This window comes from Protopterus annectens, chromosome 1.part2, assembly GCF_019279795.1.
Source record: "Protopterus annectens isolate FY-2018-M chromosome 1.part2, PAN1.0, whole genome shotgun sequence".
NCBI lineage: Eukaryota > Metazoa > Chordata > Ceratodontiformes > Protopteridae > Protopterus > Protopterus annectens.
The window spans coordinates 1,125,500,628-1,125,525,020 of record NC_056727.1 but is presented as its reverse complement, the minus strand read 5'-3'; the positions used below and the strand labels follow the sequence as shown (position 1 = coordinate 1,125,525,020).

Below are 24,393 nucleotides of genomic sequence, written 5' to 3'. Positions count from 1 at the left end.
AATGGGTAATAATACTTCACTTCAAGAATATAAAAGGGAAAGAAACTATTGCAATAAAACATGGGATTTAGAATAGAGACAGCATGCACCCTTTTTTCAACAAACCAGAATAACTACATAATTTATGTTACATCTATAATGAATTATGTTTTTTACATCTAAGAATCATTGTTTTTGTGACCTACAATCTAGTGGCAAGCTATGCTAAAAAAACAATCCTGGATCTGTGAACTAGTCAAAAATATTTCTGTAGAACTCGCTTAGATTTTAAACATTCTTAAGTCACCAAAAAGGTGACATATTCTTAGTTTCTCGTATTGAAGAATAAGTTATGCACTTAGAGCCAGGACACAATCTCATTTTTCTTTCCTGTGCTTTTCAAAATATACCTGTTCTTTCCATAGCTGCAACTGCACCAAACTGACATGACATGGGACTGATTAAAATGATCCATTATATAGCAGTACCTGCACTGTGCCTCTAGGGCTGCTGTGGACCTCATCACATAGCAGAGACTGACTATGCAGGAACTACATTATTCATCTTAAATGGTGGCACAGTGCTGGCCAGAGCTGTGTCCTTCAACTAGAAGTGCCATTCTCAATGTGTAACAAGGTCTGTATGGCACAGAACTGCACAAGCAGGATGTTTCCCCATATAAAGTACAGTAGAGCAATGAATGCACTAAGGATGCTTCTTCCTCACCTGAGAGATGCTCCACCTTCTGTTCTTGCTGATATTCATACCTATGTTTACCACTCAGCGGTGCCCCTCCTCTCTTCCCATTTAAGCAGAGACTGCCCACTGTCAGGGGTGACTCCTCCCACCTTCTCTTAGTTAAGTAACCCAGATGGAGAACTAGGTGGAGAAAGGTAACATATGTAGGTTAAAATACAACTGAAAACTATATTTAAACTACTCCTCTTGAAACTGACCAACCTGACTCTGAATGTCCTCCTAGAAACATGGTTTCATATTCCTATATATCTAGTAGAACATAAACACTTACACAGTTATGCAGCCTGACAATGTCTGCCTGCCTGGTTTGTAGGAGTTTCTATAGTGAAGTGACTAGATTCTGCACTCTATGCACACACCAACATCCTGGCAAATTCACCTTTACTGTTAATGTTTTATGTAGTGTCACCGTCTAAGCTCAGTAAGGGATCAAATATTATCTGCAGAACTGTTTACATTGTTGAGATATAAAGAAAAAAGCGTGCAGCTTTTTTATTTTTAATAATAAGCTAGCATAGTGACCCAAATAACCTTTTTTTGCTACAGCCATACAGCAGGGCACAAGTATGTGCTAGTTTGGTATAACAGGTTAAATCAACCCTTTCATGTTGATGTACACACACATCATGGGCCTGGGCCGGCAGCATAACCGAGTTCAGCAGTATTAACAACAGTAATACCACTCACAAAATAAAAACAGAAGGTGGGGTTTTGTACCAAGAGTGTAGCTAGGCATACTCAGTGTACTCAAATGAGTAATTTTTTTCTGAATATCTCTTGGACACGTCAGCACTCAAAAAGTACAGAATGTTTTGAACTGCATAAACAAATATGTCAGTATACAGGTATACAAAGAATCCTTGTGTGAAGGAATACACCTCTAAAATTGCTTTTTATGGGTATAAATGCTAACAGTTGAACGCAATGTGTCCTCTTTCTATATACTGGGGGGTAGCATTTTGAGGATTGAGTACATTTTTAAAATGATAGGTGGACAGTGGGGGCAACAACATTAAGTTTGGGAACAGACTGTAAATTTCTGGCTACACCCCTGTTTTGTACATTTTCATGTAATTCCATTTTATTAATCTGTTTTTGTCCTAAATACTTTATAGTTGAAGAACAGTTAAACATAATGTATAATAAATGCAGAATACAATCAGCAACAAGAGTACCACTTAAAATTACAGGTACAATAATCAAGCACAATTGATAAAAGAAAAATTAAGATTCATCCTGGTATTTAGGAATACCCTTCTAAAAATATGGTAATCATGGCACTTTCAAAAGAAAGTCTGTGACTTGCTCACTTTAATCCATGAAGGTTGCTGATGTCATGAAAACAAGGCAGGAAAGTCAAATAAACATTTGCCTGAACTTCAGACCAGGGCATATGATACTGAAATCTCTATCAAATAAGTATAGGCACATCTAAGTGACAGAAATATCATAGAATGTAAACAGAAATCTCCTTCATCAGTCAGTGTTTCTAACATTAGTGGATGTGACAGACACAGGACACTGGTATCATATCTCAAATTCTAAGCACAGGAAATCTGAACAAAGCCTAAAATAATGAGGGAACAAAGGTCCAAAAACAGGGACAGATTTTAAATATTGCTCTTATAGACTTAGGAAGTTGTTAGAATAAAAGGATTTGTGTTACCATGCATTTTCAAAGAATGTAATGTCTGAATCTCAAGTGTATGTCATTATTTAGTGACTTCAGTCTTTTTGCAGAAACACACCAAATTTTATGACGAACAGATAGATAATAAATAGGAGGCAAAATTGTAAATATTCTGTGACAATCTGGACAGTTGACAGGTACGACTGGTATACTGGCAGGCTCAGATGAAGTATAATATGAGTAGCTTACAAAAGGATACAAAGGGTGAGTTTGCAAGGAAAGTATAGTGCTTAATGTATCTGTATTTAATGTACATTTCTCTAAAATCCTTAACTGGCATTTGCAAAGTACGCAGTGAATGTCTTTTTAGTCTAGGAGATATAATAAGTAAATGGATCTTATGCAAAGCTACTGAACATGCTGTTTACAACTAAAGAACCTCAGTGGGTAGGGATGTGGCAGAGTATTATAGTCAAATTTGGTCACCTTAGCTGTAATTTGGCAAATTATGCAGATGTAAACTTTTTCCAGATGCACTTTTATCTAGGTAGCAAAAGAAACACTACTACATACATATCATGCCACTTGCCACCTAAATTAAAATTTTTATCAAAAGAAACATTCTGCCAGAGCATAATCTACCACATGAGTAGCAGCAGTGGTAGTATTTATGTAGTCATCCAAACCCAAAAAGACAGAGGTCCTACTCTCCACAAATCACACTGTAGTGATACTGATAATTTGCTTCCAAAACTCAGAGCTTTGTAAGACAGATAATTATAAATCTGCATCATCAGCTGTACATATCTATAAGTGGCATATCAACATGTCTGTGAGTGTATGTTTGAGTGTGAACAGCTGAATTAACATGCAAATTCTTTATATAACAGGTATCAAACCACAGCATTTATAAATAAAGTACAGTTGTGTACCTACCATAAATGTAGATGTTCGAGTGTATTCACTGTTGCAGTCATTACACTTGGGTTATCCTGCTGGCAGGCTACCCGCAGTCGGCCTGAATTCCAAAGTCCTGGTCTGGCGTCGGTTGCTGTCGCCTCTTCCCTGACGTCAGTGTGCCAGGGGTATAAAAGATGCAGCCGACGCCATTTTCTTCAGTTTTTCTTGCCCCAGATGTCAGGTGCCCCCAAAAGGGTAGGCTAATAATTCTGCTCATAAAAAAGCATGCACTAACATAAACATTACCTTCATCTACAAGCAAATACACCACATAGGTTGTATACAATAGAGAAGTACAGATAAGTCCCAGCAATGAAAGGGGGGTGGAGGGAGGGAGGGTAACCTGGACTGAAACAGTGAATACACTCGAACAGCTACATTTATGGTAGGTACACAACTGTACTATGTTCATCGTGTTTCACTGTTGCAGTCATTACACTTGGGTTGAATCCCAAAGCTGAGGTTGGGTGGCTGGGCCTAGATAGAATTAGAAGTGGCTTTGAGGTCCTGCAGAACTGCAGTGGTGAAGCCTGCTCTGGATTTAGAGTAAAGGGGTAAGTGGTAGTGCTTTGTAAAAGTGTGCACTGAAGTCCAAGTTGCAGCCTCCAAAATGTCCTTGGTTGGTACTCCTCTGAGGAAGGCTGCTGAAGTGGCTGCTGCTCTGGTTGAATCTGGCCTAATGCCCTTAGGCACTGATTTATCATGTTGTGAATAGCAGAAATGAATGCAGTGGCCTATCCATTTTGAAATTGTCTGCTTTGAAATAGCTTTTCCTTGCGATCCTGCAGCATATGCCACTAAGAGTTGCTCAGTCTTTCTGAAGGCTTTAGTTTTGTCCAAGTAGAAGCGTAGCTGTCTGTTTATGTCCAAAGAATGCAGAAGTCTCTCCCCCTTATTCTGTGGGTTTGGATAAAAGGTAGGCAAATTAATGGTTTGGTTAAGAGCCACACTGGAAACTACCTTAGGCATAAATGTTGGGTTTGTCCTTAGAGAAACCCTGTCCAAATGGAAAATAATAAAAGGTTCCACAGCCATTAGTGCCTGTAACTCTGAGACTCTTCTTGCTGAGGTTATTGCTAGGAGCACAGCTGTTTTCCATGATAAGTATTTTATCTCAGCTGTATTGGCTGGCTCAAAAGGAGACAGTGTGAGCTTTTCAAAGACAAAATTGAGGTCCCATGCAGGTGTTGGAGCTCTTCTTGGAGGTCTTATGTTTTTGGCCCCTCTGAGGTACTGCCTTAGCATTGGATGTGAAAAAATAGGTGGATCCGTATTGTAATGAGCTGAAATAGCAGAGGCATGGATCTTAATTGATGAGAAGGATAGGCCTTTGTCCAGCATCTCAGTTAGGTATTGTAAAATCTGAGGAATATTTGGTACAAGCGTGTCCATTCCTTGTGCCTGGTTCCAAGCACAGAATCTCTTCCATTTTTCTGTATAAAATTTTCTGGTGCTGGGCCTCCTGGCCTCCAAAATTACATCCATAACTGCTTTAGAGAGAGGTGTGTTCTGAATGGTTAAATTATCAGCCATGCAGCCAGATTTAGGGTTCTGAGTTGGCTGTGCAGGATCTGATTGTTTTGTTGGGTCAGCAAATGAGGAATTTGGGGTAATGTCCAGGCTGGGCCTTGAGACAAGCTCTTTAGGATTGGGTACCAATGCTGGCATGGCCAGTTCCCTGGCAATCAATATCATTTTTGGCTTCTCTTGTCTGACCTTTAGGAGTACCTTGGGGAGGAGAGGCAGTGGAGGAAAAGCATATACTGTAAGGATTTTCCAGCTGAATGATAGGGCATCCACTTTCCATGCTTGTTTGTGATAAGTTCTTGTGCAGAATCTCTGTAGTTGGAAATTGTGCGGGGAGGCAAATAGATCTATGTCTGGGCATCCCCATTTCCTTGGTATCCTGCTGAAGATTTGTGGATCTAGTTTCCACTCGTGAGGATCCTTGAGATTTCTGCTTAGTTCGTCTGCCAGAGTATTTGTCTTTCCTGGCAGGAATTGTGCTTGCAGGTGTACTTGTTAAGTCAATGCTGTGTTCCACAAAGTCATAGCTTGTCTGCAGAGGGGGTAGGAATGTGTGCCTCCCTGCTTGTTTATGTACCACATGACTGTAGTATTGTCCGTCTTTACCAGCAGTTGTCCTGGATGAAGTAGATCCTTGAAGGCTGTCAGGGCATTCTGAACAGCTAGCATCTCTTTTTGATTGATATGAAGATGCATTTGGCTTGCTGGCCATGCTCCCTGAATACATTTTCCTGCCATGTGGGCCCCCCCAGGCATAATCTGATGCATCTGTTGTTAGTGTTTGCCTGGTTGTGGGTAGTGTGAATGGCTGTCCCTTGTGGCGACAGGCCTGTGCTCACCATCGAAACTCCTGTTGCAGGCAGGGAATGAGGGTAATTAATGTTTCCAGGCTGTGGCAATGTTGAGTCCAAACACTTTTTAGATAACATTGTAGTTTCCTCATATGCAGTCTTGCATATGGAATTAGTAGAATGCAGGAAGCCATGAAGCCCAAAGCCTGCAGAATTTTTCTTGCAGATAACTGGGTCTCTGTTGCCAACATTTCGAAGTAAGAAGTCAGTTGCCTTTGTTTGTCTGGCATGAGATAAGCCATCTGGGCAGTTGTATTTAAGCTTGCACATAGGAATATTATCTCTTGAGAGGGTACTAGTTTTGATTTCTTTTCGTTTACCGTGTACTCTAGGCAAATTAGTAATCTTTTTACAAATGCCAGATGCTTCAGTAGAATGTCTTTGTTCTCTGCTTGAATAAAGCAGTCATCCAAGTAAGAGTATATTTGAATTCCTCTTTGTCTGCAGAAAGCAATTACTGGTGCCAGGCATTTTGTGAAGACCCTGCGTGCAATACATAAGCCAAAGGGCAGTGCAGAGAATTGGTAGTGCATTGATCCAGCTATGAATCTGAGGTATCGTCTGCAATTTTGTCTGATTGGGACATGCAGGTATGCTTCTTTTAGGTCCAAAGTTACAAGCCAAGCCTTCTTGCCCAGCATGGGCAGAAGCTGCTGCAGAGTCAACATTTTGAATTTTGGAACGTCCAGAAAAGTGTTTAGAATAGACAGGTCCAGTATTGGTCTCCAGGCTTTGTCCATTCTGGGTACCAGGAATAGTCTTGAGTAAAATCCTTGGCCCTGCTCTTGCTGTGGTACTCGCTGAATGGCCCTCATGTCCATGAGGGATGTAACTTGTTTTTGTGCCACTGCCCATTGACTTTGTGGCAGGTCTGGCATAGCTTTTGCCTTTGGCAGGGTGTGAAAGTGGAACCTGTAGCCCTGGGACACTATATTCAAGACCCATTTGTCCTGGGTGATTATATGCCAATTTTGTGAAAAAAGTGCTAGTTTTCCCCCTAAGGGAGCTGCCAAAAGATAAGTGCTTGGTATTGGCAGAGAAAAGTCATTGGGACTGTTTTCTATATGGCTGTGATTTGTCTTCTCCGCTTTTGGAGGTAGAAGCACCCCATTGTTTAGGCCTGTATGAGCCTCGGGGCTGGGATCTGCCTCTTTGCAGCCTGTCTGACACTGGAAAGGACCAATTCTTTGGAGGCCAGTTCCTGCTAAATCTGGGTGGTTGTACCTGTAAGAAATCCTTAACTGTCTGCATAGACTTCGCTTTATCCTCCATTTTCTTCAACACCTCTTCTGCCTTAACACCAAGCAAAGTATCATGCTGTAAAGCAGCATCCAATAATTTTGCTTTAACATGATCAGGCAGATTTTGTCCTTTAACCAAGCATGCCTTCTAATGACAGTACCCGTAACAGCGGCCCTGCAAGAGGCCTCCAGTGAATCAAAACCACATTGCAAAGTATGCTTTCCCACTTGTTCAGCTGCATGCAATAAATCCTGCATTTCCTTGTTATCTGCACATTCAGAATTTGTCAGCATTTTCTGTTTTAGCAGTGACATTAAATATTGCTGATATTTAAGCATATGAAACTGACAATTTAAAGCCCTTACAGCCAAGGTAGCAGAAGTGTAAACTTTTTTCCCCCATCTGTCCAGAGCCCTAGAATCCCTATCAGAGGGGACAGGGTTTTTTTGCAGTGGAAGCCTTGACCCCTTTGCGACCCTGAGATATAGTTTCTGGGTCAGCAGCAGGGTTTTTATATAGAAATTTGTGGGAATCTGGAACCCTGTAGTATCTGTCTGGCTTAACACCGGTGCAGGGGGTAAAGAGTCAGGAGACAGGCTGGACTCTGAAAATACATCATCTACTATATCTAGAACAGGTTGAATAGCAAGGGATCTGTGCTGCGGTAGTAAAAGAAAGTCTCTGAGCCTTTTCTTAGATTCTGAGTAATCTTGGCTCTCCTAGTGAAAGTGCTCCCACATGGTGTGAAGGGTTTCCCTGAAAGAATAACCTTCAGGAGGAGAGGCTGAAGGAATAGACTCTTCAGCATCAGAATCCTCATAGGGAGGAAGGGAGGAAGGGAGTATCCCTGTTCAGAAGAGGAATCAGAGGAAATGGAAACCTGATCTGAAGATTCATATTCTGTCTCTTGCCTAGGCCTCTTATCTGGAGGGGGATGGGAACCCCTGATCAAAGTAATTAGGTCTTCGGCCATTCCAAGCATTTGTTTTTTAGGCATGGAAGTCTGTGCAGGAGAATGCTGTACTTGTTTCTTTGTCTTTAGAGCTGCTTTAGTCTTTGCCTTTGAAGCTGAGGTTGGCTTAACATATAACTGTGTAGGTCTGAAAATACCCTCAGAAGCCGATGCCTGCTCAACGGCTCCGGACCCATCTGAGGGAATAGTTTCCGAATGTCCAATACCTTGAGTATCCAGAGGCCTAGTCGGCCCCACATGGGAGTCGGAAGCGGCCTGTGGCTCTGAGGTAGCGGGCTTCAGGGGCTGCGAAAGCGCCTCACTGAGAACCGGCAACTGGCCTAGCGGAGGCCTCGTCGTCGGTTTTGGACCTCGGATGCCTGTCCTTTTCCTTGCGCTTTTTATAAACTCCGGTCATCGGCTGTTCTGATGGTATTATATAATTAAATCTTCGGCCAAAGTAATGAAAGGCAAAATCAAAAATACGCTTAATAGTGCATTGGTTAAATCTAGCACAAAACTGACAGCTAACAATGCCGTGGTCAGGGCCTAGGCAAGGAATACAGTAAGAATGAAAATCCTTATGAGGTATTTGCTTCCCACAAGAAATACAATTAACTTTTTCTGACATCGGACTGGAGCAAGAAAAATGTTTCCCCAATGGGGTACTTAGCTTTAATGAAGACTTCGGATCTGAAATTCGAATTTAAAAATCTCAGGAGTCGGTCGACCGGCACTTGCGAACTGCTTTTGCTTTGGGCACTGCGTGGCAAGAAAGACTGAAGAAAATGGCGTCGGCTGCATCTTTTATACCCCTGGCACACTGACGTCAGGGAAGAGGTGACAGCAACCGACACTGGACCAGGACTTTGGAATTCAGGCCGACTGCGGGGTAGCCTGCCAGCAGGATAACCCAAGTGTAATGACTGCAACAGTGAAACACGATGAACATCCATATTTGCCATTTACATATTCACTGTTGCCTAAAATTCTAACCAATTTTCTCAGGCTGAACCATCAGGATCAAAAATTCCAAACATTCGGAGGAAATTACTACAGGTGCTCAGTCGCTGCTGTTAACTGTGTCCCTTCTTGGAACTACTAATTTCTGTACTGAAAGAGCTGATTTATTGTAATAATTTTACAAAGCTGTAATAGCTTATTACAAAAAATTGCTTTTCATGGAAAAAATCATGCCAGCCAGACAAACTGAAATATCTTTCAACGAATACACACATTGACAGCATCAGAACTAATCTCCACACAAATGGACTTCATGCCACCATTACTTCCACAGTGTTTGTTTTTTTTACATAATTTCGTAACTCAGGTAATGCATTACTTCATTCATAAATAAGCATACACTACTATACAAATGATTTTGCAATTATAGCCATTCATCATGAGTGAACCCTTAGTGTAAAACAGAAGCTCATGATTTATTACAATTAAATTGTTACTGCCATAATGTGAATCCTTCTAAGATGCCCAAGGCTGTTCCCACAGAACTCTCTCAGCTCAATGTATTTACATGAAATTAGAAAAACTGTTATTGAAAAACTATTCCCACATTTGTCATTAAATGTTATAAACATAGAAAAAGAATTCCACCTACCCTCCTTCGAAGATCTTGATACGAACTGGTTCTCCTCTCTTGGTTGTGGAATTATCTTCTTCCTGTCTTCCTTGCTTTTCCTCTTCCTTCTCTACTTTTGATCCATCTTTCCTTTCCTCTCCAACAGGAAGTGATGGAAGATGTACCTGTGCAAGATTATTATACGTTTGTTAAGCGCAGTATGTCTTAGTATTTAGTGCGGCTGGCCTGCAACAATAGCATACACTAAAAAATTAATATGTTTTATGCAGTCATAATGCAAAAAAATTAGGCAAAATAAAAAAAAAAACATTTTTACCTGAATTTCCTTATGTTCTGACTGTGCTTCTCAAACATTTTGGAAATACAGAGCATATTTTAGAGCATTTATTATAACTGTAATTGCCTTAATATTGCTACAACTCAAGTGCTCTAGGTTGCACTGCATCTGAAGTGTTTGTGTGTTTTAGCTGATTTTCTGTATATATAGACTTCTCTGTATATGTAGACTAGCTACTTATTCTGCTGTATTACTGCCACTTAAATTGTTTTTCAGTTGTGCAATTGCCTTGCTTCATTTAAAAAGTTTTAAATTGCTAATTTTGTAGAGTTTTAATTGCATTTACTGTTTAGGACTACACACTCAAGTGTGCTAGACTTTTCTGTGTTTATTTACTGTATTATTGCATTGTTTTGCCTGTTTCAACAAAAAAAAAAAAAAAATATATATATATATATATATATATATATATATATATATATATATATATATATATATACTATCTTGTTTGCTCGTTTTCCACCTTTTCTAGCCAGTCCATATCTCAGGCCTTGCTTGTCTCGGGACCTTACTTTCTGTGCTCAGAGCTATCCAGACCTTGCTGTGGCAGAGCAAAGTCCTACTGCCTACCAGTGGGACTTGTGAGCATTGTACTGCCTATCTAATGCTAGAGGAGTGGTTTCCAGCTCTGAAATTGTAATTTTATTAGTATTTTGGGCTGATTTCTATCCCTTTCAACTTTCTGGCTTAAAAATGCATGTGTTTGCACATTTTTCACATCGTGCAGCACTACGAGGCTACAGTTAAACTATTCCAGGTGCCAGAAAGTCTGCTCTTCAAATTTTCCCTTAAGACTAGCTGGTTTCTCAGTAGTAGCTCTAAAATCTGAACCCCTGTGACTAGCACTTGCTCTAGAACCTGCTGTAAAGCACTAGGAAGCCTGAAACTGATACAAGCACTCAGCTGTCGTTGTCAATAAGGAGAAATTAATCATAGGCACTAAACAGCCTACAATTGCAAAGTACCTTGCAAAGGTCAGGGAAAACAGCTATTAAACCTTACAAAAAAGCACCTAAACAGGCATGCCCAAGGGTCAGCTTCCGGTGGTTCCTCCTGCCCACCTGATGAATCTGGGCATACTGGGGCAATGCGGCAACTGCCTCATGTACACAGACAATCCTCTCCTCCTACCACCCAACACTAAAACCTGTGAGAGATGCACTTACATAGCCAAACTGGAAGCAAAGCTCTCTCCGGTCAAGGCTGTGCTAGACAGTCAAGAGGAGAAGGCTAACACCTGCATTACACCTCTAGCAACTCATAGCCCTTCAAAACCCACACCATCAACTCCCACACATAGCAACACTAAACCCACATATGCGGAGGTCCTTAACATTAACCTGCCCAAGCAACAAGGACCTCCGAAGCCAAAACACAAACAAACACCAGTCACAACCAAAGTGACACATAGCTCACAACACCAGTGTGCCACCCAACAACAGCCCCTAAGGCAAGACAATGTACCCAACACTTTAGTCATAGGTGACTCTATAGTCAGGCACACTGATGTCCCACTCACCAGGCTGAACAAGGAGAAAATTACAGTCAGCTGCCTGTTGGGTGCCAGGATCCGCCACATAACGCATGGACTCAAGTCACTCCACAACAAGTACAAATACGACTCTGTCATTGTCCATGCTGGAGTAAATGACTTGAGACGTACCTCCCTGGACTACATGAAAAGAGACATGGAAGAGCTCTTGGATCATGTGACCCAGGCAGGTATGACCCTAGCCCTGAGTAGCATCCTGCCTTCGCCCAGAATTATACCACAGTATAAGGACAAAATTATTGACTTCAACAATTGGCTAAGCTTCTAGTGTCATTCAAAGGGGATCCAGTATTTGTCTGCCTGGGAAGACATGATCGACAAACCACTATGCTTTGCCAGAGATGGTCTGCACCTGTCACCCTGGGATTCAGGTTACTGGCTAAAGCTCTTGCCACCCCTATAGTGCCTTTTTTAGGCAAGGTTCAAAGGATAAAACCACCACCGTAACAGATACAAACATGCAAAATCTGAAGGTAATGCTACTCAATGCTAGAAGTCTAAACCTCAAAATGCACTCTCTCGAGGCACTCCTAAAAATGGAGAACATCGATATCTGTACAGTGACCAAGACCTGGTTCAAGGCTCCAGAGAGCACCCCTGCAATACCAGGCTACAATTCTTACCACACTTTTCGGCCACAAAACCAAGACCGAAACACTAAAGGTGGAGGAGTGTCCATATTCACCAAGGATATTCACACCTCCAGGCTAGTTGCCCAACACAATGCATCTGAAATTCCCCAGGTGCAACTAACACTAGATAAGACTGCAATCCAAATTTTAGCTTGCTACAGATCCCACACCATATCCCAAGATTCTCACTACACCTTCCTTAACATACTGGAAAATATTAAGATACAACCAAACACCCTAATACTAGGTGATTTCAACTATCCTGCCATTAATTGGGAAAACTACTCGGGTACCAACTCCTTTTTCCAATGGTTCTTGGAATTCATAAATTCCAATGCCCTGGATCAACTAATCCATTGTCCCACCAGGGGCTCCAATATCCTAGACCTAGTCATTACCAACATGGGAGATAGATGCTCCACATCAGTGGTCACCCTCTCATTGGTCAGGTCTGACCATAAGCAAATCACCCTTGACATCCACATCCCACCCCCACCCCCCAGTAAGGAAACCTCCTTAAAAAACTTCTCCAAAGCCAACTTCATGCTACTGAAGTCAGAAGTGACAAATTTCACAACACCCATGCAGACGGGATCTGGAAGTTCGACTGCAGAATCCTACACTAAGGCACTGTACGAGCACATCCACTCGTGCATGAATCGTGCCATCCCAAATAGAACCAAGATGCTCTTCTCCAAAAAAGGAAGCCAATCTGGTGGTCCCCTGCTATAAATAAACTATACAACAGAAGGAAGAAACTGTTGCAGAAAAGAGGAAAATCCCAGGATGCAAAAAACTCCCTCACCAGCCTCAGTAAGAAGCTGAGATCCCTCATAAAATCCTCAAAAGCTAGTTACGAAAATAAAATTGCCAAAGATTCCAAAGACAACCACAAGGCATTCTATAGTTATGTCAAGAATCTAAATGGCAATGCTCAGATCTGCTCTGAGCTACAACAGAATGGCATTAAATTTACTGATCCCAAGGATATTGCTAATATCCTGGCAGATCGATTTAGTGCCAACTTCACTCCCCTCTCACCCCCTAAAGGGCCCATCTCAATACCAAAAGATTGCCAAATTCCGATAATTACAGCCACACAGGTAGAAACAGCACTCTCCAAAGCTAAGAATACAGCATCCATGGGACCAGATGACATCCCAGGCTGTGTACTACATGAACTACAAAATGAACTGGCACCCCACCTAAGTGTCATGTTTAATCATAGCCTTACCTCAGGCGTCATGCCCACTGAGTGGCGCACAGCTACAGTTATCCCGCTCCACAAGGGAGGATCCACCTTGGATCCCGGGAACTACCATCCCATCAGTCTGACAAGCCTGATCTGCAAGGGCATGGAATGCATTATCATGGAACTTATAAACAAAGACATTGGCAACCTCCAGACACTGGACCCCACCCAGTTTGGGTTTGTGAAGGGCCGATCTTGTCTACTGAATCTGACTGACTTCTTCGAATCGGTCTCCAGAGCTGTGGACAAGGGTAAGGAGGTCCACACAGCCTATCTGGACCTCGCCAAGGCCTTCGACACCATCCTCCACTCTGGAATCATAGATAAACTTACTAAGCTGGGGATAAATCCCTATGTCACTCGATGGGTTGCCAACTGGCTTACTGACAGAACCCAGACTGTAAAAGTAGCCGACTCCAAATCCAGTTCCAGACAAGTGGAGTACCTCAGGGTTCAGCCCTGGGACCACTCTTGTTTGGCATCTACTTCTCGGAAGTACAGGCCAACACTAAGTGTCTCTGGCTAACAAAGTTTGCAGATGACTGCCAACTGGGAGCCATTATTGAATCCCCAAATGATGTGGATATTCTACAAAAGGGCCTTACAGAAACAGATGCCTGGTGCCAGAGACATGGGCCCAAGCTTAATGCCAAGAAATGTATAGTCATCCCATTTGGAAAAAAAATGTACCCATGAACTACCACATAGGTGGCAGGACACTAAACATCAAAAGTATGATGAGAGACTTAGGGACACAAGTGGACAGTGGTCTCACTTTCGATAACCACATCGCCACAACAGTCAGGAAATCCTTCTACGTGGCACACCTCATCACTAAGGGCTTTTCATCCAGGAAAAACGAGGTCATTGTCCCACTGTACTCATCCCTCATTAGACCCATTATAGAGTATAATGCCCCATTTGGTATGTACTTCACAAGACATCTGCAACAGCTGGAAAGGCCACATAAATACCTCACTAAAAGAATCACAGGCCTAAAGCAGATGTCATATGCTGACCGTCTAATAAAACTCCAGCTACACTCTGTGGCATATCGTCTACTCAGAGGCGATCTCTGGTAAACATACAAGGCCATGTCAAACCCTGAGCTGTTGGACATGCTCCACTTAAAGAAATCCCAATCCCTCAGAGCCACATGCTCCAGGGATCTAAACCTTATCATCACAATGAACCAAACATGCTGGAGGGATATGTTCCTGACCCAGAGACTCCCCATACTCTGGAATAGACTGCCCATACATGTCAAGCAGAGCAACTCATTGGCCCTCTTCAAAAGGAACCTTGATGATTGGATAGGAGATAGGAAATTTACCCCGGGGATCATGTCAGTCGCCCTGCTAGACGGGCCCACAGAAGTAACTATTGTTGGAAAAAATTTCCAGGGAATTGTTATGGCTAGGCTTGCATAGGTCTTAGGGCCGATAGCCTAGTACCAACCTGTGAACCTGTGAGTTGTGACACTATAGGGTAAGGAATACTTTCAATTTATATCAACAAAAGGTACAATGCTGGACCCAATAAAATGTGGCAGGAGTTCAGTTTGCTATTGTGTGTAATAATGTATAACGCTTACTTGGAAATGGATAAAATCACTGTCGGAGTAATAAACACTGACTGAACAAATGTAGTCAGAACTCACAGATGTATAAGGGATGCTGTAATGACATATGGTATGAGGCTGAATTGTTTTAACCACTACCTGAGAGGTACATAGATAACCAAAAGTGAAGAATGAACTCTGTACCTTGACAAACAACTCTGAAATGTATAAGAACAGGGGATAGAACAAGAAGAGATCCAAGGTTAAAATAAGTGTGGCAAAAAATGGATGATGCACAAAAGCCAAACAGTAAAAATGATGGCACAGGACATGGATCTCTGAAAGAGGACAGGGGATATGGTCTGGGAAAGAAATGTGATTATCACCGAAAAAGGCAGTGTACTGGATGATGTATATGACAAAGTATGGACTTAAGCCTGATAGAGAAAAAAATAAAATGTTTTTCAAAGGAGTACTAGATAGAAGGATGTACACTAAATTAAACTAAAGACAGAATATCCAACAGTGGTATTTACTGCTAGATGGAAACAAGGCAGGGTCATGTACATACTAATGTCAGTGTAGCCAGGGTCATGTTAAACTACATAGTAATGTCAGTGTAGCCAGGGTCATGTTAAACTACATACTAATGGCAGTATAGGCAGGGTCATGTGAAACTACTTACTAATGGCAGTGTAGGCATGGTCATGTTAAACTACATAGTAATGGCAGTGTAGTCAGGGTCATGTTAAACTATGTACTAATGGCACTGTAGTCTAAGGACGTTTTATGTGACTGTCTCAATAAACACAGAATGCTGGCACTAGAAAGACTAACATAAAGGATGACGTCAACTATTTTTCCATGAGGGAAAATCCCTGTAATCTGCATGAAAAGGACCTTTATCTTAGCTCAGCATCTGTCACAATTTTTACCAAGTTTAGATTTCCGAGGAGTTGAAGCCAAGGAACAATCCTGGACAGGATCCAGGCCACTTCAGAAAGCAAACACATGCACACAAACACTGACACACAGAGCAATCTGAAACACTGTGCCAAGTCTTTCAGATGCTTGGAAAAAAAAAACAGTGGCATCATTGAAAGCCTCAGAAGGCCAAATATCGATCCTGTTCAGAAAATAAACCAGAGAACCATGTGTTGCATGCAACAGCATTAACCAAGAACAGCCACAGATACAGACAAAGACATATAGCTCCATTGATACCATATTGCACATGTTGGTTAAGTTGAAGACTGATCTTTATGTAATCATGGTTATGTGGTTGCTGGACAGGAAATGTATGGTTAAAATTAAAGACTGTTATACTAGCTATAAAAGTATCATGGTGTACGTCTCATGGGGATCCATCTTGGGTTCTATGCTTTTTGGCCTTTCGATGCCTGAGTGTCCATCCACCAAGAATACTTTGATCAATAAATTTTGAAGTCTGTGGTGATGGGAGTTGCCACAGTGTGATAAAACACACTGACTATTCCTATTCTGACACAAGTCTAATTAGTGCTTTTGCACTGGAGAAACCAGCTAGAAGAGGATAAGACTGAATAGCCAATGCCAGCAAACCCATTCTCAGTGTGGTGAAGGAGCAGGGCAAGGAGGTGTCAGTTTCTGTGTGTGACCAACATCAAGTACAGACCAGGTAGTGTAGAAGCAGAGAAATGATTGCACACAGGGCCACCGTGTGGTATGCACTGCTGTTGGGAGATTTAGTTTGTGCAGGAACACACACACTCCCCCACAAATACACAAACACAAACACAAACACAAACTCACTCACTCACTCACTCACTCACTCACTCACTCACTCACTCACTCACTCACTCACTCACTCACTCACTCTTTGGCCAAAGCACTTCTAGCCAAGGAGGAAAAGGAAGTTAAAGAAAACCACCTAGCATGCCACAGTGATGGCTGATCTGATGGCTGATTCTCACCACCCACTGCAGGTTCTTTAAGTAAATGTTCCATGAAGACAAATATTCACGGGAGTGAGGGGACTACATACCAAATAGGAAGTGTCCCAGTTGGTAGGACAGGGGAACAGAAGGACTGAATGATCAGTGAAGATGGGCTGATGGTCAACAGTCTAAGATGGAAAAGAAATACAGATAAAACAAGACATGACACGGACATAACACAATGTTATCAGATGGCACCAGGATACAAGCTGTTAGGTAATTGGGATCAATAACTTATCTAGTGTGTAGGGAAGGAGGTTATGTGTAGCACAAAAGTGCACAAATATTGGAGCGAAGCACGGTATCCTTTTTCATGCACAAATGACTCTGCACATTTGAATATGAACGAACAGTATAATTAAGTTAGCACTTTCACAACTGCATGAGTGGCTTCTTCAGACCATATAAATAAAAACAGAAACAAACATTTCATATATACTCACTAAAAGTTAATGTATCCACAATTCCACAGCTGCTCCTAATCAATGTAAGCAATGCCAGCATAAAACCATGTCATTGAAACGTAGTTACGTAAAGCAATACCCCAAAACAAAATAAAAACGTATTACATTTCAGTCTCCCAGACATACTAACTCTTCAAAGTCTATGTTGCAGAATATATACATAATCAAATTATATGTCTACAATCCTGTAGGGCATGTAAAAGTGTCTAACATTCTTCTTCTTCTTCTTTTGGCTTTTCCCGGTTAGGTGTCACCACAGCGAATCATCTGTCTGCTCATGATTGGCAGTGGAGTTTTACGGTGTCGAGTTGCCAGCCCGGAGCCCAACCTTCCACAGAAGGCACACACACGCACACACTCACACCTAGGGCCAATTTAGAGTGTCCAATTCACCTCCTGCATGTCTTTGGGATGTGGGAGGAAACCGGAGCACCCGGAGGAAACCCACGTGACCACATGGAGGACATGCAGACTCCGCACAGAAGGCATGCATTCTGCAACTCTTGATAAATATGCACCACTCTTCAAAATAAATCTGTACGTCCTCGTCACAGTGCATATTGTGTCCAGTCAATACAGCATTAACCTAATCAAGAGAATTGCATCTAATAAACATAATCTAATAAGTTAACATATAATAAAAAAACATAAAATGCATAGTAGAATATCACCACAAAACAATGCATTGCTAAAATGACATACTACCACTAAATCCTACTACAGTAGTGCTATTCATGTACAACTAAGTGCGCTTACGCTACACGCTACTCTCTAATAAAAATCATTAAACTACAAACATAACTAAAGGGTGATTCCTTAAGGGCACGGTACCTTAAATGTATGCCCATGTCATAAATGTACCGTGCTTCATGTATAAACACTAGAAATTCAAAAATCTGATGACCCTGCTCTAACAGGTGCCCTCCCTCGGTCACAGTAGTATAGTCACATGGGCAGATATTCCAAGGTGCTTCACAATTTACTAAACAATAATTGAGCCTTATACTATTAAAATGCACTAAAGTTCAACCATCTATCGGCTCGATATTAGGACAATACTGCATGAACCAATAGTGCCTAGGCTCTCCATACAACTATACAAAGCATATCATTATAAATCTATATCCACTTCCTAGGTATGCTAGACATCATATAAAAACAAAAGAATACATGTCTGGGGACCCTAAACTATCAAATGCATACATTCACTCACACTTCTGTGGACACATGAACATATCTTTTACTCAAGGTACTTAAAGACTAGCTAAACAATATTAGTACCTTATGTTATTAAAAACATTGAAATCCAACCATTGCTCAACTCGATGAAAACAGAGCTACATCTACAATATGCTAATACTGCCTACAATAACCATAAAAGTGTGCAACATTGCACTTCCACGCATGGTGAAGATGCATGGAACTATCAACACAGACCTCCACCATTAAGGCTACATGGACGAGGGTACTATGAAGCTATGACAACATAAAAGAAAAAATTAAAAAAAGAGTTAAATAACAGTAGAGGAAGAGAAACAAGAACAATAGGCTGAATAGTAATAACCATTGACTGAATAACAATAAGTAAATACACCTATTAAAATAGTGAATCCATATCCTGTACTATCTATTTGAATCTGTATGATGTACATATACAGGATACATATCCATGACTCTTGGAAGGTTCTATTAATCCATCTGAACCTCTTGTATTATTCATACATTTTATCCAAAACAAAAATAAATTCATGGTAGTGGAACTAAATGCCTATCTGTATACATTTATATCAAAGAATCTGACATCATTAATTCATGATATATATATTATCAACCATATTAAGCACAATACTTAATAAACTCACATCTACATAGAACCATGGATGTCCCAAAAATTACCAATTATATTAGAATGTCCGCAATTATGGTCTAGGTAATCCCCTAGCATCCAAGATGGGTTTGATGGAAACTCTACCATTAAGGCCATAGCCTTTACCCGCTCTTAACTTATGAATCCATCTAAGTTCGGATCTCTCAGTCTTATTCTTTATATCCCCCATCCTAGTACTCATGTCAACCTTGTCCAAGACAAGAAACAGAAACTGATGTATCCGACTAGTTCTCTGTGAGTATTTAGATAAAGCACTCAAGCCATCCTGCTGTCTAATGCTGTTGATATGTTCTCTTATTCTTTCAAGTAAAGTGCGATTAGTCATTCCCACATAAAAATAGGAACAGCAATCACATTGGGCTAGATAGATGACATTCCTACTATCACAGCCTGCCCTTACTTTCAGCTTAAAGTGTTGGCCTGTCTCAGGGTGAGAAAAACAGTCATCTGATCTAACATATATACACTGGTTGCAATGGCCATAAGGTGTAGTGCCATTTCTCAGTTTTACTTCATTATTCACTTTGGAATAACAAAGAATCCTCTTAAGGTTCTTCCTGTTCTTGTAACAGAACCTAGGTCTCTCTTCCACTATCTTTTTAATCCTATCATCGGTCATTACCAAGGGCCAGTGCCTACTAAATATATCTCTCACCTTCCATACATCCCTGGTATATGCCAGGGACACATGGACATTCCCTCTGTTATATGCAATCTTTCTATGATTTAAAGTTGTTACATGTTTAGATGAAAAGTATGGATGGGCCCTTCCACTCCTCATTTCCTTAACTTCTCTGAAAGTGTTCAAGATATGCTCTCTGTCATAGCCCCTCTGAGAAGGATTGTCACCTAACATAACAAGTTCATGTTCAAACACATCATCCACATTATTCAACCTCAAGACATGCATCCCCTGGCCTTTCACTAAATTGTTAAAAATATGCTTGGGGTGCATACTAGATCTATGTAACAGGGTGTTCCTGTAACACTCTTTCCTATAGACGCTGGTACTTATTGTTCTGTCTCTACACTTAACTATCTTAACATCCAAGTATTCAATGTAATCACATGATTAATGTGATGTAAACTTCAAGAAATTTATACTATTTTGTAATTGTTCAATAAACTCATCTACTGTCGCATAATCACCTGGCCAAACAATAAGTACATCATCCACAAACAGACGATACAGAAGAACATTCTGCTTAAACAGATGACTATTGAAAACACATTCCATTTCCCATGTTACTAGAACTGCATTGGCGTAGCTATTGGCACAACTAGTGCCCATAGCTACGCCATCGCGTTGAAGATAGTTGACATCCCCAAGATATTCATATTGAAAAACATATGAGGTCTATTAACCTAATCTCATATTGACTGCATTTCACTAGAAATCTTCTTAGATATTCCAGACCCTGCTCATTAGGTATAACCGTAAATAGGGACATGATGTCTAGTGTCAAAACTGAAAATTCTCTCGTAGTGTCCATGTTCTCAGAAAACAAATATAGATCTTGTAATAATTGTTTGGTGTCTCTTAGAACTACTTCAATCTGATCCAAAATGGGTCTAATGTGTCTCTCTACAAATAGCGAATAAGGTTCAGTCATCCATCCCCTCCCCGACACTATGGGTCTGAAGGGTGGATTGAATGAATCCTTATGAATCTTAGGCATGCCCTGTAACAATGGAACAACATAGTGTATAATTTCTAAATAATTCATAACTTCCATTGTGATATTGTATGATGTAAGACAGTCATTCACTCTTATACGTATGTCCCTAATCATGCTCTCTACTTGTGTGTAATTAAGTATTTTATATGTTAAAAGATCTGCCAGCATATTCCTCATGGACTTGATGTAAAATTCCCTATCCATTATGACTGTCATGCCTCCTTTGTTCGCTGGGCATATCACTATCTGATTATGTGTTTGCAAAAGCCTAAGTGCTGTATCTTCTTCGGGTCTACTTTATGCACTCGAAACATGAAAAACCCAAATCCAAATAGCGCAACACATAAAGAGCGAACCACGAATACGTCAAATGTACTAAAGCACGAAATTTAAAACTTCGAACCGTCATGGTCAGCCAACCAACCACCCGTAACACACTACCTGCCCAAACACAATAAAAAAAACACATACATACACTAACCAAAGCCCTACTTCTGATCCTAAATTAAAGCACCAAAACCCTACTGCTAACCCTACACTAAACCCCACGTACACAACTATCTATGCACTATCCTTAACCCCTCCCTAACCCTAAGGTCTGTAACTACTGCACATTTCCCCTACTGAGCTATACCCAAACAAACTAACTATTCCACACACATGCACTTAACAAAACCCTACACTAAACCTTACATACATCACCTACACAAAACCTTACATTCACTACCTACCTATGCACTTACCTTAACCACTCCCTAACCCTAAGGTGCGTAACTATCACACACTTACAGAGCTATATGGCAGACAGGCCAACTATGCGAATTCGATATTTCCACTTTCGCAGTTTCGTTCATTTGAAATATTCGCAGTTCGCTCTTTACTTGTCACGCTATTTGGATTCGGGTTTTTCGTGTTTCGAGCGCATAAAGTAGACCCATCTTCTTCCCTGGTCATAGTGTGGTACGACCTACCCTTTTGCTCTTTCAACAATGTCTCGTAGATTTCATCCTCACATATCTTACTAAATGCCTCTAAGATGAGATAATTAATTGGAATGTAACTACTGTATTTTTAAAGGGCACACTAACACTAGATACTACTGGCTCATCAGATACATACATTCTAACCATGACACTCCTTACAAAAAGTTTCATATCAATAAGTGTGTCCGATAAATCAGAACTCTATGCTGGTATAAACGACACTCCTTTATTGATAACAGTTTCTTCTTCCTTTGTAAGTATTATCTTGGAAATATTCCATATCAACGACCTGTTCGATTCCACATCTTCTTTATTGTTGGATGGTCTTTTATTGGAAACTGCTCCTTCCTCTTCATCCTCCCATGGCTTCTCGATCTCTGATGTTCTCTCCCTCTCTCTTGTCGAATGGGTAAAGGAAGTTTCATAAAAACCTGCGATGAAGCTTCCATGTTGTTTTTTCTCCGTACTATCTCTTGTGCAGGAGGTATTTCAGTCATCACCTCTATAGGTTGACTTCCAGGGCTAGAAGGTAAAGTGGGAGCCATTGTCTGTGTATCAGGCACAATAGGTTATGTTAGATTAGGTTAGATTATGTGTAGCACAGTCTACACTTTTGTTTGGCACTAGATTTGTTATGTTTCTAAAGTTACTATACATATAATGATCTGTGGATCTGACTAGTGTTTTTTTTATCTAAATCGGTGGTACTGCAAGTAGATAAGTAGAGTCTGATATAATAACAGCAGTCTGGTATAGTAACAATATTCTAATAAAGTAACAACAATCAGGTTAAGTAACACTGCTATAATAAAAACAGTCAGGTAAAGTAACAGTATCTGATAGAGTAACAACAATCAATTTAAGTAAAAACTTTCTGGTAATGCGACAGCTATGATATAGTAAAAACAGTCCAATATTGTAATATCATCTGATATAATAACAGTCTAGTAAAGTAACATTATCTAATACAGTAAAAAGAGTCTAGTGAAGTGGCACCCATCTGATACACTAATAGCAAGCTAAACCTGAAAAAGGATTAACCTTAGAAACAATTTACGCTTACTTTGTGATGAGGTCCAGCAGGTAAAATTCCAGTAAGAAATAACAGTGCAAATACCCATGAAAGGCACAGATGAATAAAATCTGACAGAATGTACAACATACTATAACAAGTGTGGGTGTCGGAGTACTTTCAAAAAGGGAGCTTTGTGCTTTAATTAATATTTAATGGGCAGATAATCTTCTCTACCAATGAACTACTGTTTAGTATATGCTTCTCAGAAGTTCAGGTCAAAGCTACAGGGTTGTGGGTGACCAAGTCTGCAGATGACTGCAGACTGGGTGCAATCACTGAATCCCCAAATGATGTCAGTATACTCCAGGAGGGTCTCATGCAGACCAACGACTGTTGTATTAGTCACGGTCTCAAACTGAATGCAAAGAAATGCATCATCATTCCCTTTGGCCCAAACAATGTCCCTTCATAACAAATCAACAGCAATAACCTAAGTACCCATGAAGTGGTAAGGCACCTGGGATCACAAGTTGCCTGTGACCTTAACTTCGACCACCATTTGTCTACTGTAGTAAGGAAATCTTTCTGCATAGCACACTTGATTAGTAAAGGCATTGTCTTTAGAGCAAAAGAAGTTATAACCCCCCCCCTTATACTCGGCAATTATCCAGCCCATAATTGAGTATAACACGCCATTCGGCATGTACTGTACTAAGCAGCTGCAGTAATTAGACAGCCCTTGGAGGTTTCTAACAAAGAAGATCAAGGGGCACCAGCATGTACCTTACACAGACCAACTAAAATCCCTGTCAGTGTACTCTTATCATGCAGACTTTTTTGGTGAGACTTATGCCTGACCTACAGAGTAATCCAAGACCAAAACCTAATGAACTTGCTGCATATTTGTAAATCAAACAAGACAAGGGCTACCTGTTCCAAGAACCTACATTTGGCCTGCAACTTAAATAGAACATGCTGGAGGGACAGATTTATCTCCCAGCAACTGCCAGTAATTTGGTACAGGTTATCAATTCATGTGAGATAGAGCACCTCTATGACACTGTTCAAAAGGAACCTGGATAAGTGGATGGGGCACCATAACTTCTTACTGGGGACAGACCCCACAACCCTCCTGGACATGGCCAGTCATTACTACATGCAGTGTTGGGTATTCACTAGCATTTCTATGGTATTACATTGGGATGAAAAAGCTATGCCCAAAATGACCTTTTGGTTGATAGCCAAGTAATCTCCTATGACTTGATGGAGAAGGGGATAAGGCTGTATTTGATGTCCGTCATGGAAACCTCAAGTATTTTATTTATAAATAACCTGCAACATGAAACTCCTTGACTAAAGTCGGTTGTAAAAAGATGATCTCTTGGTAACGGAATCAAGGTTCATTGTTCCCACTCTCAAAGCTCCCTACAATGTGATCTCAGCTATTTACTACATTTTTTGACTAAAACAGTTATTAAACAACAGATATAGAACCCCCAACAGATATAGAACCCATAACTGCTGGGGAATAGTAAAAGGCTAATTCTCCACCTCTCT

The 24,393-nt window shown here is 40.8% G+C and overlaps 1 protein-coding gene across 1 annotated transcript in view; it reads right to left on the bottom strand.

Moving 5' to 3' along the window:
* HIVEP3 (HIVEP zinc finger 3) overlaps positions 1 to 24,393 on the bottom strand; it is a 434,905-nt gene that overhangs the window by 350,970 nt on the left and 59,542 nt on the right. The window contains exon 2 of the mRNA XM_044060009.1: positions 9,516 to 9,661. Within this exon, the coding sequence (XP_043915944.1) occupies positions 9,516 to 9,661 (146 nt within the window). The remainder of the gene's footprint in view (positions 1 to 9,515; positions 9,662 to 24,393) is intronic.